Genomic DNA, 12,187 nt, shown 5'->3' with positions numbered 1-12,187 from the left:
TTAATACAGCAGCAGAATGTTCTGGGTCAGGGGGAAGCAGGAGTTTGGAAAAATAAAATTCTGTATTTCCTGCATTTGAATATCAAATATCTGAGCCTTAGTTTCTTCATGGAGAAAAATGAGTAATAATAGTTCTTGAAATTTCACAATGTTCTGGCAAGAATCAGTGGGATAACCGATTTATAATCATGTAGTTAAAATGTATGTGAAAGTATTTGGTGACCTACATTCTGTTAGGCATACAGACACGATTACTGTATCTCATGCACAAAAGTAAAGAAACTTCTCAATTTTGTTCTTCTCTAATGGTATGTCCTAGACGAAACATTCTTCTTTTCAGTGTTTTCTTACATGTCATGTTTGCTAACTTTGAAATAATTTGTTTTCTTCTGGGGCCTCTAGTGTTTATCATGGTTTTACTATTCCTTCAGGAAAACATTTTCAGCCCTTTTCTGACTCAAGTGTCTTTTAAATGCACCACAGTCAGGAAACTATAGTGAGTTAATAGAACTTTCCTTATTGGAATTTGTGAGGTCTAAAGGACTTCATGACTTATAAATGGTCTATTTTACCCCTAAATAAACTAATTCAATAAATGGGACGAATAAAATCTCTTTAAGGTTACTTAAGACTTCATAACTGGAGAAGGCAATGGCACCCCACTCCAGTACTCTTGCCTGGAAAATCCCATGGACGGAGGAGCCTGATAGGCTACAGTCCGTGGGGTTGCTAAGAGTTGGACACGACTGAGCCACTTCACTTTCACTTTTCACTTTCATGCACTGGAGAAGGAAATGGCAACCCACTCCAGTGTTCTTGCCTGGAGAATCCCAGGGATGGGGGAGCCTGGTGGGCTGTCGTCTGTGGGGTTGCACAGAGCCAGGCATGACTGAAGTGACTTAAAAAAAAGAATGAATATCAATTGCATCAGTGTTATGCATTTCTGAGACCATTAAATGTTATTACTGAAATGTTTTTAAACTTTAAAACGGTGACTAAAGACCAAACCTGGTGATGGTTGCACAACGCTGAAAATTTACTGAAAATAATTGAATTGTATAAGTAAAATGGATGGATTCTGTGATGTGTGAACTGAAGCTGCTTTTAAGAAAAGACTAATGAAGAGTACCAAAGTTAATCATTGTTGGAAAGTTCAGGTGCTGAGAACTGCTTAGGTGAAAGAAAGTGCATGGGAGAGAGAGCAAACCAAGGGATCTACAGGACAGAAACTAAACTGGAAGCTTCTAGAGACTTCCTTGGAATTTGAAAGAGTTAGGGTGATTCTCGGTTAGAGTCACAATTGGTGATTATCTCCATGATTACATCAACTTCGCCATTTTTGGCTGTGGATACTTTCATCCCACTTCAATTCTGTTTACAGACAGGATCAGGTCAAGTAAATTATTCAAATGTGTAAGTATTTGTTGGTGGTTCACCTGTTCCGAGTGCAAGATAAATGTATTTTTCCAGCTTTGACATTCTGTACTTCTAGAAAAGAGGAAAGAACATGGTTTTAGGAATTATTCATTCAAAACACATGTACTGAATTTATTGGCCTTCGACTATGTTCCAGTCACCTTCCTGGAAACTGGATTAATGCATTAGAACCTAGAGTCAGGATACCTGATTCCATCTGATAGTTGTGCATCTTTGTGAAATCACCTACACAGCTGAGCCAAAATTTTGTTTAAACCAGGAGGTATATTAATAACCACTGTCTCATAGAATTTATTGTGATGATTGAAAAAAATCACCTGTGATAAATGAAAGCATTTTACAAGCAGAGTATTATACAGATATTAATTATTACTGTGGATTGAATTAAAGACTTATTGTTGTTCAGTCGATCAGTTGTGTCTGACTCTTTGCGACCCCATGGACCACGGCATTCTGGCTTACCTGTCCTTCATTATCTCCCAGAGTTTGCTCAAACTCATATCCATTGAGTCGATGATGCCATCCAACCATCTTATCCTCTGTTGCCCCCTTCTCCTCATGCTCTCAAATCTTTCCTAGCATCAGGGTCTTTTCCAGTGAGTTGGCTCTTCCCATCAGGTGGCCAAAGTATTGGAGCTTCAGGTTCATAATCACTTCTTCCAATGAATATTCAGGATTGATTTCCTTTAGGATTGACTAGTTTGATCTCCTTGTAGTCCAAGGGACTCTCAAGAGTCCTCTCCAACACCACCGTTAGAAAACATCAATACTTCAGTGCTTATCCTTCTTTATGGTCCAACTCTCACATCCATACATGGCTACTGGAAAAACCATAGCTTTGACTATATGGATCTTTGTCAGCAAAGTAATGTCTCTGCTTTTTAATATGCTGTCTAGGTTTGTCATATCTTTTCTTCCAAGGAGTAAGAGTCTTTTAATTTCATGACTGCAGTCACTGCCCACAGTAATTTTGGAGCCCAAGAAAGTAAATTCTGTCACTGTTTCCTTTTTTTCCATCTATTTTCCGTGAAGTGATGGGACTGGATGCCTTGATTTTAGTTTCTTGAATGTTGAGTTTTGAGTCAGTTTTTTCACTCTCCTACTCTACCTTCATCAAGAGGCTCCTATCTACAGCAGGCCTTAGTAAAGGTAATTCCAACCTCAAAAGAAAAAAAAAAAAAAAGGTTTTTGGCTCTTTAGTTCCTCTTCCCTTTCTGCCGGTAGGATAGTGTCATCTGCGTATCTGAGGTTATTGATATTTCACCTGGTAATCTTGATTGTAGCTTGTGCTTCATTTAGCATGACGTACTCTGCATATAAGTTAAAGAAGCAGGGTAACAATATACAGCCTTGATGTACTGCTTTCCCAATTGTGAACCAGTCTGTTGTTCCTTGTTTGGTTCTGTTGCTTCTTGACCTGAATACAGGTTTCTCAGGAGACAGGTAAGGTGGTCTGGTATTCCCCATCTCTTTAACAATTTTTCAGTTTGTTGTGATCCAGACAGTCAAAGGCTTTGGTGTAATCAATGAAACAGAAGTAGATGTTTTTCTGAAATTCCCTTTTTGCTTTATTCAGGAAACTGTACTATTTGTAACCCAAGATTTCTTTCTGAAATTTCATGAATTCTCCATATTCTTGGGTCCCCTATTCCAGGAGTATTGCGACGAGAAGGACTACCCAGTTTTGTTTTGAGTAGGATTGCTCCGTGGACAGACAGGTATGGCCTTTAAACTTTTTTGCCCACAGCGGAAGTACTAGCCTTTTGGCTTCATTGTGCCCTAAAATAGTATGGCGTCTGAGATTGGCGCATGCTCTTTGATACCCTGACGCGGCGTACCGCGACCTGGGGGCGAGCACGTCAGTCGCTGCCGTTGGTTGACTTCCGGTGACACCGAAGCTGAGTTTCCGCGGGATCCGGCTGGCTGGTGAGGGTACTGGGTCGAGTGCGGTGGGACGGGAACAAGCAGCTTGGAGCTGTACGTTCGAACGAAGGATGTCCAGGCTGAGGCGGCTTGGTCTAGAGCTTGTGCGGGTTGCTTGACAGAGGTAGGGAAGTGAAGGTGTCTGTCTGGGAGTGGAGACTTGGGCCAGCGTTCTGCGTTAAGGTGAAAAGCGCAGTTAGGACCCCTTTGTGAAATCTTTTTCCAGAAGGGGTCCGCACCACGGTTGCCTCCGGATTTGCCTTCATTCATGCTGTTGGTTTGATTGCAGTTCCCAGAGTTTGGGCAGAGCCTCTGTTGTATTTGATGTTCCTGAGCTGATCCCTGCACGCTACTGACTTTGAATGGTAGCTGTATTTCTTTTTTTCATTCCTCCTCCGCACTCCCCTTTTTTTGGACCTCAGTAATTTATCTGAAATATAAGACTTGCCTGAACTAATGCCACTACCCTAATTCTCCCTCAGCATCCCTTATCAGAGGAATCTTTATTTGTTTATTGAAGTTTAATTATCAAGTTACAGACAAAAGTTGGTTTGGTCTTTGCTGGGGAATCTCTCCTAGTGTCCTGGAAAATCTGAATTAAAGTGGTTTAAAACTGACCTTATAGTTTAAACTCTTAGAAAGGACTTTATGTTGCGGTCCTCCAGTCCAGGGTTTCACCTGGTGTCTGATAGATGGGCGTTCAGGCCTTACTTGAACATTATTAGTGATGAAGAACTCACTGTATCAATCACAAGGAAGTGTATTTTATTCTTGGACCTAGCTCAAAAACCTGAGAATAAAGTTTTTTGGGGGTTGAAAAGTGCAGTTAGTTTCCATATAATGCTCTTGGTCCAGCCTGCACAGAATGTGCACAGAATAGGAAGTTCACACACTCCTTCATTGGGGGAACAGTTATTGAGTGTCTGCAATAGGGCAGATACTGCCGAGCACTAGTAGAACTTCTTGAAAGAATCTTTTCCCTCAAAAAGCACATTGTGGGGAGGGTGATGGGAGAGAGACAAGAAGTAATCATAAAAGTGGTAAGTACGAAAAAAAGAGGTTTGCAAATAGTTCCTGTAAGAACAAAGGAGAAGATACCTCCACTTTAGGATAGTGTTGCCATTAAAATGTGATAATTTGAAGTGAAGCCAAGAGTCCAGGATTTTCATAGAGAACAGTTAGTTTTTGATTAAAAAAAGTATATTACGTGGAGAAGGAAACGGCAACCCACTCCAGTGTTCTTGCCTGGAGAATCCCAGGAATGGAGGAGCCTGGTAGGCTGCCATCTATGGGGTCGCACAGAGTTGGACACGACTGAAGCAACTTAGCAGCAGCAGCAGCTGCAGCACGTTTCCAACTAATGCTATTGCTGCTGGTCTGGGGACCAGTTTGAAATGTTAAAGGGTGAATTGTAAGGAAGTAGTTCAGAAATTTAGTGCAGTGATTAGGTGCATAGACTTTATGTTCACACAGAACTCGGTTCATCTTTTCAATCCAGGAAATAAGGATGATAGAGCCTATTTCATAGACTTCTGTTTTTATTTATATGAGATAATGAATGTAAAATAGATATGAACATCCTCAAAGTGCCTAGCTTATTGTAACTTTTCATTAAATAACTCTATTGTAAAAAAAAAAAAAAAAAAAAAAGTATATTACGGTCTAATTTTGTAGATGCAACTTTTGTTTTCAGTACAGAATTTGTTAGTATAGTTTCACCATTTTACATATCCATACTTTGTTTTTGGATTGTTTTTGTTAATGGAAATACCTGTGTATGTAAGCAACAATTGCAAACATTTACTAATCTAATAAATTACTATCTGATTTCATAGATGCAACTTTTATTTCATTGTATAGCAAATAAACAGATTCAGGTTAATTCAGTCTTGCACGGTAACAAGACTAGAGAGACGCCTACTTGGGAAGCAAATACTGGTAGTTTGATTCCACAGTTTACTCTCAATGTCATGCTGTTCTCCCTCCCTGATGGTAATAGTAACAACTAACACTTATTAATTGCTTACTATTTAATTCTTATAACAACTCCATAAGTTTAGAAAAATTATTATTTTTTACAGTTGAGGAAACCAAAGTTTGGAGAGGTCACTCAGGCAAGATAATACACTAATCTGTAATAGAGTTAGGATTTTAATTCTGCCTTTCTAACCTGTCTCTCACTTTCCACCTAATGGGAGATTGTGTATTTGGTGTAATATACAGTGTTCATGACTGAACATGAATAAGTGAAAATATGTTTGAGGAAATGTTATTACCTTTAATTAATAAGGTGGTAAGAACTTGCCTTTATCCTTTCAGGATGGAACAAAAGTGGGACTTGGAAAATGTTGCCCTGTAAGAAGAGAAGAACTACATTGACAGAGTGCCCACAGCATCAGGGCAACCAGGAGGAAGATGACTTAGACCTGCAGTCAGCTGTTAAACCAGAATCTGACCAAGTTAAAGACCTGGGGTCAGTGTCCCTGTCCTGGAGTCCAAGTCATGGCAGAGCAGCTGACCTTGAAGTGCAGGATGCAGGCATTCAGCTTGGTATGGAGGACCCATCTTTGAGCTCTAGGATGCTCACTGAGGACACAAATGTGGCAGTTCTGGAAGCTGTGGATGTGGCCATCTCTCAGGGACTCACCCTTCCTTCCTTGGAGTCTTCCCAGCCTGTGAATACACACCTTGGTAAAGGAAAACTCCAGGCCACTAGCTCAAGGAGAGGGAAGAAAATTACACTCAGACCTGGGTCAGCTACTCAAGGAGACCGAGGCGATCATCCTATCGCTAAGGAGTCTTTTTCAGAAGATCCTAGTGAAGAGGTCAAGGAAGAAGGAGGTGAGACATGGAAGATCTTTGGCTTCCATTTACCTTGTTAGTACCAGCTTGTCATTGCCTTTGCGCTTGTCATTGCACTCTCTGCAGTGCCTTTACAAAACAGCATTTCTGAAAGGGGAGCCTGGTTGGGTTTGGAATTGGAGCTGTGGTACTTGTTAGTGTCAGCACGGAACAGTATGATTATGAAAGGGTAGAAACTTTCTTCTCCCCTCCCATTTCCTTGATCATCTTTCATATTCTTTTCTTTCCTTTCTCTTACCTTTTCATTATTTCTGGAGGGATGAACTGTATATGTCCTTTTGTGATTTGGTGGCTATTTATGGAGTGGACCTTGAGAGACTAATACCTCGGTCATTTGGTTAGGCTCTCCAGAGGCGTCATAGTCCTTAGGACTTGAAGGATGCGTGTGGTTTGATAGAATGATGGAATGGAGTATCTTAGGCCATGAAGAGTCTGGCAGAGACAGAAGCAGAAGAGTGATGACTTGAGTGGTAGATTGTATTTAGATTGTGAAGGGCTTTTTAAAATTTTATTTTAATTTTTGGCTGCACTGGGTCTTTGTTTCTGCGAGCAGGCTTTCTCTTCTTGCAGTGAGAGGGGGCTACTCTTCGTTGTAGTGCAAGAACTTCTCATTGCTGTGGCTTCGCTTGTTGCGGAACATAGGCTGTTGTGAACAGACTTTAGTAGTCGTGCCGCATGGGCTTAGTTACTCTGTGGCATGTGGAATTCTCCTGGACCAAGGATCAAACCCATGTACCCTGCACTGGCAGGTGGATTCTTAACCAAAGGACCACCAGAGAAGTCCCAGAAGGCTTTGCTTTTCATGCTTTGAACTTTTCCTGAACGTTATAGCCAGTTAGTAAATAAAAGAAGCAGAAGGCATAGTTCTGATCTCAGAAAGCTCTTTTAGTCTGGTTGGGAAGACGACATCAGCACGTAATTCATTTGGAACAGCTTAAGACAATATGTGATTAAGTGCTAGTGTGGTACAAGTAATTAGGATTTTTAAAATTGGAACTTAGTGGATTGATAAGATTTGATAGGTTGGGGTGAAGGAGTGGAAGTAGAATAGAATTTTCTACAAATGCATGAAAGTGCTGTGTTTGTGAGGAAGGAAAGCAGGGTTTCAGATAGAAATGATAGATCCAGATTACTACACACAGCCATGCTGTTATGCCATTGAGACCTTAGAAAGTATTGCTGTAGGATGTTGGCAGTAAGGATAGAGAAGAAAGGTATATCTTAGAGAGGTTGTTATTTAGTTGCTAAGTTGTGTTCAACTCTTAGCGACCCTATGGACTATAGGCTGCCAGGCTGCTTTGTCCATGGGGTTTCCCAGGCAGGAATACTGGAGTGGGTTGCCATTTTCTTCTCCAGGGGTCTTCCTGGCCTCGGGAGCAAATCTGCGTCTTTTGCATTGACGGGATTTCTTAGCACAGATACATTGCAGAGGAGGAGTAAATATTTCTCGGAGACTGATACCATTTAAGCTATCTGGGTTGGGGCACGGTGAAGCATGCTTTCCTGGGAAAGGTATTTGAAAGGTTTAATGAGTTTAGCTTTAAATATGTGGAGTGTGAGGTGACTTTGGGGCCATCATGGAAAAAAGGAAAACTGAGAATAAAGTTTGTTAAGAGGTATGATTAGAAAAGGTTGTTCTTCTTCATAGAAAGGAGCATGGAAGAAGATGACAGAAGGGAAATCTGGGGACGTATCAGTAGTGAAAGTCAAGGAGGGCAGACAGTTTTAAAAACAGATACTTCGTTTAAAATTTAGTGACAAAGAAATAATGATGCATGAGAAAATACTACATTTAAAGAAAATTTTATAAACCCGAGTCTGCTGCATTGGCAGGCCAGTTCCTTACCACACAGCCACCAGGGAAGTCTAAAAAAATACCTCATTTGAGGGTTGATGATTTTTAAAGAGTAGATTTAGGAGTTTGGGAAAAGGAAATTGAATGATGACGTTAATGAGGGAAGGATGAAAGCCCCAGTGATAATTTGTGCAGTGGACTGGAATTGGAAATAGCTAGAGAGGGCAGCAAAACTGTTGAATTTTTTCCTTGGCTTGGTTGTATTTGTGACCTGAAGACAAGAGGAAATGGAGGAAGATGCGGGATTAAAAGTACTAGAGAAGGAATGTAAAATTAAGCAGGAGTTTAAAGCCTCTGACCTGTTGAAGAGTGGAGGGTAGAGTTTTTATTTTTTAGTATAACATGGCCAACCGCTCAGTACTCATGACCCAGGATTGACAGTTGTTAAGATTTTGTTGCATTTTCTCTTAATATTTATTTATTTATTTGGCTGTGTTGGGTCTTAGCTGTGGCACGTGGGATATCTTTTACATTATGCGGGATGTTTCGTTGCAGTGCATGGACTCTGCAACTTTGTGTGAGGTCTCAGTAGTTGTGGCACGCAGGCTCAGTTGCTCTGCGGCCTGTGGAAATCTTAGTTCCCTTACGAGGGATCAAGCCTGCATCTCCTGCCTTGCAAGGCAGATTCTTAACCACTGGACCCACCAGGGAAATCTCTAGAGTTGTCTTTAAGTCAGTTTATAAATGTTCAAGTGTAGGTAAAGTAAACATTTTTTGAAGTTTATCTGTAATACTGTTAATACTACTCCTCATTAAGCTAGGTCGGAATTCCCTGGTAGCTCAAATGGTAAAGAATCTGCCTGCAGTGCTGGAGACCTGGGTTCAATCCCTGGATTGGGAACATCCTTGGAGAAGGGCATGGCTACCCACTCCAGTATTCTTGCCTGGAGAATTCCATGGACCGAGGAGCCTGGAGGGGTCAGTCCATGGGGTCCTAAAGAGTTGGACACAACTGAGTGACTTTTACTATCACTACTGCATTAAGCTGGGTAAATGAAAGTTGTGTCTACCACCTTATGTCAATTAGCCATATATACAAGTAATACCAATAAAAGAAGTACGTTATGACTCCTTGCTCCCCCCAAATAACTTTTTTTTTTTTTGCCAAATAGACATGTCACATGAAAAGCAGGAAGAAAAAAGGAATATTGTAAATTCATATGTGTATGTGCATTTTGGAAAAATATTGGAAAATTGAAAGAAGAAGATAATCACCCATAATTTTACTACTCAAAGTAATTACTGTTATAATTTAGTGCATATTCTTTTTGTTGTTTTGCTTTATTTAACATTTTGGTTTTTTGATTATCAAAATGTGGGGAAAAAGGCAGAAAAACACCTAGGTTTTTTGGAAGTATCAGCATTGTGTTACAATTGATATATACTGTAAAATTGTTTCTAGATTGTAAGTGCTAATGATTAAACCTTTCTCAGTAATGGTGTTTACCATTAATTCTCATAGAATTTTAATTGTTCTTTTAAAATTGATTTAATTTTTCCTTTAAGTCTTTTTTCCCCTTTCTTTGCCTTCTGAAAATGATTAACCTAGGCAGATTTCGACTTATAATTAGTTGGTTTCTACAGTTTTCAGCTAATAATTTTCATTTTAATTTGAAGTTGTTGGGCTGGCAGTAAATGAGCTGCAGCCACGCTCTGTAGTAAGGCTTTCCCTTCTCTGCCTCTTGCCCTTCTTGACTTCTCTTTCTAAGGTCTTTGGTATCTGGCACATTGAGAGAGGAAAGGAACAGTGGGGTCCTGAGGAGTTCTGTGAGAAGGGAGTTGAGTTGAGAAGCGCTGTGATGGGATCAGGGAGAAAAGTATTGCAGAGGAAAGGAACTTTTTCTCTATGTAGAGTATGGTGCAGCTGATAAACTGTAGGGGCAGTTTTGGAGTCGTTCCAGGTGTTTGAGGTTGCCAAAGTATTATTGGACGTTCTATCTACCAAACTGAAATTTTGTATTTTGGTTAGATGTAAAGGTTTTGGTATGTTTGTTTTAAAAAATCATTTGTGTCAGTTCAGTTTTTAAATATTAGACAGTGATTCTAAAAATTACTAAAGATTGTTGATTAATGAGAAAGCTCTGCTGTGTTACTGATTGAAGTTCCTCCCTCTTACAAGACATTTGCCTGAGAGGGACTTTTGATTTGTTGGATTTAAGATTCAACTCCTTGTTGTACAGTCCCTGTTAAAGCCACAGTTTTTAACCTTTTTGACACTGTGAAGTAATCACAGACTCCAGAAGTAAAGGAAATAAGATTAACAGTAAATAGAATTAAGGATTGAGTCATGCTTTAGTTGAAAGTAAAGGCTTTTTTTTTTCCTTTGTCAGAGGAAAGTGTCCTCCCATTTAAAATCTTGCTTATGTCAGTTGAAGCTGCCAATGTTGACGGGATAGCAGTCTAAACAAGGACTATCTGTTTTAAATGCAGTTCAGTATTAATAACAAGTAACTTGATCTTTTTTTGAAAAAAAAAAAAAAAAGAAAAAAAATTTTTTTTTTGACTGTGTAATACACAAACATGGCAAAAAGTTCCTAAATACAGAAAGTACACAGGGAAAAGGTAGGCAGCCTTTCACTTCGTCCTCTTATTTTCCAAGTTATCTTCTCAGAAGCAATCACTGTTTAACAATGCCTTGTGTATATTCTACAGACCTGTGCACACACAATCCTGTATATATTCTTTTCCCCATGAAACCAGATTTTAATGTTTGCTTTTGATATTGCATGAATGTTTCTTTGTCTTTTTAATGTCCCTCATGAAAAAGGGGAAGAAAGGTAGCACTTACTAAGAGTTGAATTGAGGAGGGAATTCTCTGGCTGTTCAGTTAGAACTCGGTGCTCTCACTGCCAGGCCCCCGAGTTCCATTGCTGATTGGGGAACAAAGATTCCACAAGCTGTGAGGCTTGACCAAAAAGAGCTGAGGTGAGGGAAGGAAAAAGTTATGTAATGAACTGTGTAACCATGTGTTTACAGTGTTATGGTGACTTTTTTACTCTAAAGCTCTGTAAGATTGATTTACAGAGTCAGAAAGTTTAGGACATTTTATATAGATATATATGTAATTTACAGAGAAGGCCATGGCAACCCACTCCAGCCTGGCAAATCCCATGGACGGAGGAGCCTGGTAGGCTGCAGTCCATGGGGTTGCTAGGAGTCGGACACGGCTGAGCGACTTCACTTTCCCTTTTCACTTTCATGCATTGGAGAAGGAAATGGCAACCCACTCCGGTGTTCTTGCCTGGAGAATCCCAGGGACGGGGGAGCCTGGTGGGCTGCCGTCTATGGGGTCACACAGAGTTGGACATGACTGAAGCGACTTAGCAGCAGTAGCAGCATATCATTTATAGTGATATATAATCATTGATATATATTAGATATATATAGTTGATACATGTATTGTTTATGATTGATTAAATGTGGTATTAATGATCATCTATATAAAATGTCCCTTTGTCACCAGGAGCATACTCCCTGTCCTACAATTATGAATATGATTATTTCATGGGGAAAAAATGCATAGCTCAAAAAATGTATTAGAACTAGAAAGATCTTAGCAACTACTTAGTTCATTTCCCTGACATTAAGTATGAGTAAATCGCATCTGAGCTTTGATTTCAGTGTTTTTCTTAGGACACTGTCTTTAAGAGAGGAATGCCTATATAGTGAATGCATCATTATTGAAGTAATCTAACTAAAAAGGACTTTGTAACAAGATGCTGATTTCTATGACAGAGTATAACTGAGAATGGACAAAATGTTGAGCAGTATTTGTGATTCTTTCAGGAAAATCTCAAATGCATTCTGAAGGGGAGATGCCTTCTTTGCCATCAGACAGCCACTCTGCAAAACCTGCAGCCCCACCTAGGAAATCATCTCAGCCAGATGTCTGTGCCTCTCCTCAAGAAAAGCCACTCAGGACTCTAGCTCAGCAAGCTGAGGAAGAGACAGAGGATGGTGGACTCTTTATTCCAATGGGTAGGCTTTCTTTTCTTCTAATTAAAAAGCCCCCCGCTTTATTGAAGTATAATAGGCAGAAAACTGCAAGTATTCCAGGATAGCCAAGTTCACTGAATTTTCAGAGGTTGAATACACCCATGTAACCAGCAA

At 39.9% G+C, this 12,187-nt stretch overlaps 1 protein-coding gene across 10 annotated transcripts in view; it reads left to right on the top strand.

Annotated features, from left to right (window-relative positions):
• The window catches only part of GON4L (gon-4 like), a 105,504-nt gene that overhangs the window by 15,828 nt on the left and 77,489 nt on the right, over positions 1-12,187 (top strand). For 2 of the 10 annotated variants that reach the window (XM_060414921.1, XM_060414922.1), the window contains exons 2-5: positions 3,092-3,155; positions 3,650-3,725; positions 5,680-6,201; positions 11,864-12,055. In XM_060414921.1, the coding sequence (XP_060270904.1) occupies positions 5,706-6,201; positions 11,864-12,055 (688 nt within the window). In that variant the 5' untranslated portion in view covers positions 3,092-3,155; positions 3,650-3,725; positions 5,680-5,705. Of the gene's footprint in view, positions 1-3,091; positions 3,156-3,325; positions 3,485-3,649; positions 3,726-5,679; positions 6,202-11,863; positions 12,056-12,187 lie in introns of those variants that run through there. The other 8 variants (XM_060414924.1, XM_060414926.1, XM_060414919.1 and 5 more) reach the window with 6 other exon arrangements.

This window comes from Ovis aries, chromosome 1 (genome assembly GCF_016772045.2).
Source record: "Ovis aries strain OAR_USU_Benz2616 breed Rambouillet chromosome 1, ARS-UI_Ramb_v3.0, whole genome shotgun sequence".
Classification (NCBI taxonomy): Eukaryota; Metazoa; Chordata; class Mammalia; order Artiodactyla; family Bovidae; genus Ovis; species Ovis aries.
Note: the sequence above shows the minus strand (reverse complement) of the source record. Positions and strands in the feature narration are given on the sequence as shown.